The sequence below is a fragment of the Amborella trichopoda genome, chromosome 10 (assembly GCF_054954075.1).
Source record: "Amborella trichopoda isolate Santa Cruz 75 chromosome 10, AtrichopodaSantaCruz75HAP2 v2.0, whole genome shotgun sequence".
Lineage (NCBI taxonomy): Eukaryota > Viridiplantae > Streptophyta > Magnoliopsida > Amborellales > Amborellaceae > Amborella > Amborella trichopoda.
Genome location: NC_142345.1, coordinates 43,602,094 through 43,607,947, shown reverse-complemented (window position 1 = coordinate 43,607,947; position 5,854 = coordinate 43,602,094). Strand labels below are relative to the sequence as shown.

Genomic DNA, 5,854 nt, shown 5'->3' with positions numbered 1-5,854 from the left:
ACAAAGAAACTATATTACACAATATCATTTATATTCATGGATCACGGAAAAACAGACCTAAACTGAAAGAAAACTCGTAATTAAAAAAAAAAAAACCAAAAAGATCACATAAGAAAACAAAGTTTACCGTACCACTCAGAGTTATATTGTAAATGTGGTCAATATTATGACAATGTGAATACCTAGTATGCATCGAAATACACATAATTGCTATCATATACCTTATGACTACGGGTCCAGCTGCATCGGGACTGGACTCAAATGATATTCGGGTCCAAAATTTGGGCCCATACCCAGACCCGAGGTCGGGTATACCCATCGAGTCTCAGGTCTAGTCGGGTCCGTTGTGCAGTTATAAGAATCGAATTTAAGATGTAACAGCTAAAGTTAAGCTGCTAACCAATCAAGCCAAAGCCCAATTCTCAATGGTTGCCCAATTTTTTAATAATCCATCCATCAATGCACCCAATATCACATGGGCACATCTATTGTGCTCTAGTGGGAGCATAATGTCACTTGATCCCGTGAGTTAAATAGGTAGTATGATTTTTTTGGTCTTGAAATATTGGGATCCACTAAAGAAATCACCAAATGATCATATAAGAAGCTACATGTTGAGTTCTTTAACACTTTGATTTGGTTGTCCAAAAAAAGGGCGGCCTATCTTCGATTTTTGGACATTGTCTTTTTTAGGCCCATGGAGTATGCATTTGATTTTCTTTTCTTCCCCTTCTTTCTTTTTTTTTTTTTGTTTGAAAGTTGGTTGCTAGGTTGAAGAGAATACATCCTCAAATTTAGAGTGCTAAAAATACTCATTTATTGAGGTTTATCAAATCGGTATGTAATCTCCTAGCATGTTGTGGGTGGCAAAATCAAAATTTGTTGCAGATATTTAAAAGGTGAGTAGCCCAATAGCATTATCAAGCTCAATTTTGACGATAGCTAATAAAAGAAACCCATAGCTAATAGGTACATAAGGCACAATCACCCTAGGCCCTTTTTTGGTCCATATGGGAGCATCCAAAGCCATGCTATATATTTTTTTAAAATTTTCTATATTGTCGAATGTAACTTAGAATCAATTTAGTAAATATCAGATTCAAACCCCACAATTTGGATTAAGAATTGTTGATCCAGATCTAGATAAAGAACCACACAATAAGAGATCCAAGTTGCCCTATAATTCTCAAATATTAATATCATACTACTATTTTCTACCAATTTTTTTTTTCCAATTTGGCCAATATGGATCGCCAATATACCCGTCCAGATCGGTCTAGTGGAGAGGGGATCCACCCAGCCTATTAGGGTTTTAAAACACTTGCTCATGGGTTTTAAAACAAATAATGGGTGGATTACTAAATATATTAGTGGCAAACTTGCCCCATGAATAATCCATGGAATGAGTAAATAAATGAGTCCAAAAAGAAAACCAGGACAAAAAAAAAATGAAAATTTCTTATCTATTTTTGGTCTGACAGGAGGTGCAAGAGAATGAACTGGCATAGAGCTTCCACTCATGGAAATAAAAGCCTTCCATGAAAATAAAAATAAAAAAGCACCCATGGCCTTCCTCCCCTTTTTATTACCAGAGAAAGAAGAAGCAGAGAGATCTCTCAACATTTCAATAACCACATTACCTGTAATTATAAATACCTTCATAACTCTTCTTTGGATCTCATTCTGTAAATTTGCATGAAGACTTGAGGCCTCGCAAGATTCTCCTCATAACCAGGTACATTTATTTATTTATTTATTTTTCTTTATGGGTTTTTGGGTGTTCGCTTGCTTTCTGGGAATGGGGTTTGTTCGAATGATTGAATTTTATTGAATTACTGGGGATTTTATATGATTTTCAGGGTTTTTCTGAAGCGTATTCTGATTCAGTAATTCTAGGGTTTTTTGGGGCTGGAAAATGTAGGTTCTATAATTTTTAAAAAAAAATTGTCTTAAAACTGGGAAGATTCTGGAAACTTCTTCAGTCTTTAAAAGAATGTGTTGTGGCAAGGTCTTTTATTTTTCATGAAAATATTTTTTTAGATTTTTTTTTTGGTGTTTTGATTCTTTTGCTGAAGAATAGTAGCTAACTACATTTCCACATTTTGTAGATTTATATGTGAATTATAGGGTTCTCTGCTATTTTTTTGCTTGCTATTATGATGATTTGTTTTGGAAATGTGGAAATGCTTCTCCTTTTGCTGCAGGAGCTAATGCATCGTTCAACATCTAGGGTTTTTGCTTCCATTTTTTTTTATGAGTTACTGTTAATAGTGTACGTTTCTCTCACTATCTGCAAAGTGCCGCGAAATTAGACACTTCGGGTTCAGTATTGAGAGATTATGTGGTTATAGGCCAATGTAGCCCGTTCTTTTTATTCTCTTCCTTTTCAGGATCTCTGAAATGTTTGACAGTTGTATTTGGAGCCAATAATTTTGGATTTCTATGGCCTTAGATCTAGCGTAACTTCTTTTTTATTTTATTTTTTTAAGAATTTTATTATCTCTCAGTTTTCTACATTTTATTTTTATTTTTTTGAAAGGATGGCTGGGAAGACATAATTTTGGCATTCCAGCTATGAGTTTAGTGATTTCTTGAAAGAATTTCTCCAATTACTGGCGAATCACATATTTCTTATCTGGAAAGTATACACCAGTGTTTCAGGCCTCGCGGAGTCCACTCGGACTCGCCCTGGACCTATGGCTGAGGCTAGTCCCAGGGCCAACTTGTCCCCCATTTAAAATGATTAAAAATGCGTAATTTTTGTTAGAAAATCTTAATAACCTTTTTAGATCATTTATATGGTTTTCAAATGATTTGGGAAGTTTTCTCTCAACATGCGCCGACTTTTATTTTTGTCATTTTTGTTTCATTTTTCTGAATATTTAAAGTATAAGTAAAAAATTACAATAATCCATCTTCTATGTACTCTTTTGGACTTTTCATGGACTTCTAATTAGTTCTATTACTTATTTTACTTTTTCCTAGTTTAAGCAATTTTTTTACATTTTTTTGAACACTTTTTGTGCTGTACACTGCTAAGCCGAGTCCCCTCAGACTCTTCCGAGTTACTCGGCTTGCGCCAGCGCTGAGTCCAATGCTCATGCCAAGTTCAAAAACATTGGTATGTACTTAAATAAAATCGATTGTTTTTTTAATTAGAGATGCATGTACCATATGTGATATCAATGTCAGTTTCCTGTTTTCCCAAAAAGTTCGACAATGTGTTTTTGATGTTGGAAATCAGCTTACATTAAATACCATTTCATTGTCTAATCTGAACAATCAAGAAAGTTTCCAGAACTACTTACAATTTGAAAAAGTTTTTCTTGGCTTTCTCTTTGTTTTCCCTTTTCTTTTGATTATATAAACTCTGTTACACGGTTGAACATAAGAGCGGTCACTTTTTTATAACCTTTCTAAAGGAGATGGGATATCTAAGTGACTGGCTGATATTGCGGGTCTCTGTTTGCAGTGGCGACTTGGCATGAGACTTTCATGGGAGAATGTCCATGCACCTGGTTGATGGTGGGGAAGAACAATAGCTTTGGAGGATTCTCCCTGTAAATAATAAGCATTATCAGTAAAAAAGAAAGAAGCAAAGCATCCATCTTGGCTAGAACTGAAGGCTTACCGCTCTGATATTGGACATGGAAATGTGAATCGTGTGTGGTACTGTCAGTGACTAATTCGGTCAGGATTTTCTCTATGTTTGTTGGTTTTAACATGAAAGGATGCGTAAGGAGCAAACTTTGAGAAGATAGTAACAGTCAAAAGCTTTCCTAAGCAATTGGATGGACAAATGATCATGCTAACAGTACAGTAAGCATTTAGATTTCAAAGGAGAAGCAGGGAACTACTGCAACTTGGGGCAGTTAACTTCATCTCCATCAGAGAAAAATATATGGTATTTTTACTTTAGGAGCTAAATTCCAAATGAGGTTCATGTGCTGTGGCTTTTATTTCAGGTCCTTGTCATGTTATGCCCCATACGCAGATTTCAATCTGAGACTATTCTCAACATCTGCCTTCTGATTGGCTTAAATTGATAGTAGAGCTCTTTAATGGAGTTTATCTCGAGTTTGAACAATCTAAATATTTTTATCTTGGTCGCTCTTGTTCTTTTGTTTTCTGAATCTGATGCCCAAGAGCCTGGGGCCTATAATGAAACTAGTCAATCATTGGATTCTCTTCTTCAGGATTATGCATACAAAGCTTTCATTAGACCTCGTACTGGTGTAGTCTATACGGCATCTGTTCCCCAAAATATATCGGGTGTGAAATTGGAAGCAGTTAGGCTTAGGCATGGGAGCTTTTGGAGAAAAGGTATCAATTATAACGAGTTTCAGATCCCAGCTGGAGTTAGAGTTTTGCCTTATGTGCAAAGATTTGCTTTAATTTACCAAAATCTGGGCAATTGGTCTGCTATTTATTACAGTGTGCCTGGCCATACTCTCATTTCTCCTGTTTTGGGTCTTCTTGCTTATGATGCATCGAATCTCACTGCCATCAATCTGCCAGTTCTCCAACTAAATGCCAGTAAAGAACCCATTTCTATAGAATTTGGGGGATTAAAAGTACCTAACGGAATGGTTCCCAAGTGTGTTTGGTTTGATTTAAATGGTTCTGTAAAGCTCACTGATTTGTTACCACGTAATATGTGCTCAACTTCCCAGCAAGGGCACTTTTCTGTTGTTGTTGAGTCTAATGCTCAAGCTCCATCTCCTACTCCTGCAAAGGCTCCCCCAACTCCAATTGAGCCTCCAAGGGCTAGTACTCATAAGAAGGGCACTTCAAACGTTTGGAAAATCACTGTTGCTTCAGTTATTGGTGGGCTTGTGATAATTAGTCTCTTCTGTTTTCTTGTTATTGGGTTGTTAAGATATCAAAAGAAATCAAAGTTTGCAGCGATGGAAAGGTATGCTGATCAAGGTGAAGCCTTGCACATGGCCACTGTGGGAAATACTAAGGCACCAGCTGCCCCTGGGACCCGAACACAACCAGTTTTGGAGCATGAATATGTGGCCTGATGGCAATGATATTCATGCCGATGCATGTGTCCTGCTCAAGGAGATTGGTACTTTTCAATGTGCCTCTCGCTGTTTGAGCTCCTAATTTATTCCTTTCAGGGGATTGTATGGTTTATCATTGATTCAACCCTGGAAAAAATTGTTGAGGTTTTATTTTCTTGGTGAAATTTAGATGGTTTCATCAAAGAGGGAAAAAAAGAAGATGGCAGTTTGGTTGTAATTGACCGAACGTATTTGACTTCTTGTGATTGGGTTATTTTAGAGAAATTGTTTGATTCAGCAGAAGGCCTCAGGTGATCTGTCATTTTTCCTTTGATGCCTACTTTTCCAATTTTGAAAGAAGAGAACGAACCATATTCCGATTTGTGTATTTCCTTGCTTATCTGTTTCTAGAATTCATTCTCGACTGCTCTATGCAATTTATCATTTCCATCATGAGTTCATGTCCACATCGGGTTTGGCATGCTGCATTATGTGATGAAGTTTTCGTATCACGTTTGTTACTTTTGATAAGTGATACCTTTTTTTTTTGGTTATTTTTTTTGTTTTAGTGGGTAGTACAACATCTATAAATCCCACGAAGTGCTACAGGCTTAGCATTTCAAATATTGAAGCGAGTTCCAATAGTTCAGCTGTGAACTTGTGGACCACAACCATCATTTATTTTATGCCTCTCCCTTGAAAACCATATTAGTAATTTTTTGGGAAATTTGTCAAACTACAAAGGTTTGAACTATTTAAGATCTTGTGCATATTTTTTGTTCTAGTTTCAAAGAGCTCATCCTTCTTTAAATCAAATTTCAACTAGACATCAAATCACACATACA

At 36.2% G+C, this 5,854-nt stretch overlaps 1 protein-coding gene across 1 annotated transcript; it reads left to right on the top strand.

The window, feature by feature from the left end:
* The first annotated feature begins 1,069 nt into the window (after window positions 1-1,069).
* Window positions 1,070-5,462, top strand: LOC18447519 (uncharacterized). Its single transcript, XM_006857616.4, has 2 exons — window positions 1,070-1,735; window positions 3,473-5,462. Exon 2 carries the CDS (start codon window positions 4,062-4,064, stop codon window positions 5,025-5,027), a length of 966 nt encoding a protein of 321 aa, XP_006857678.1. The 5' UTR covers window positions 1,070-1,735; window positions 3,473-4,061; the 3' UTR covers window positions 5,028-5,462.
* Window positions 5,463-5,854: the final 392 nt, after the last annotated feature.

Coding starts and splice junctions, on each gene's coding strand:
- LOC18447519 (XM_006857616.4), top strand. CDS start 4,062: ATGGAGTTTATCTCGAGTTTGAACAATCTAAATATTTTTATCTTGGTC.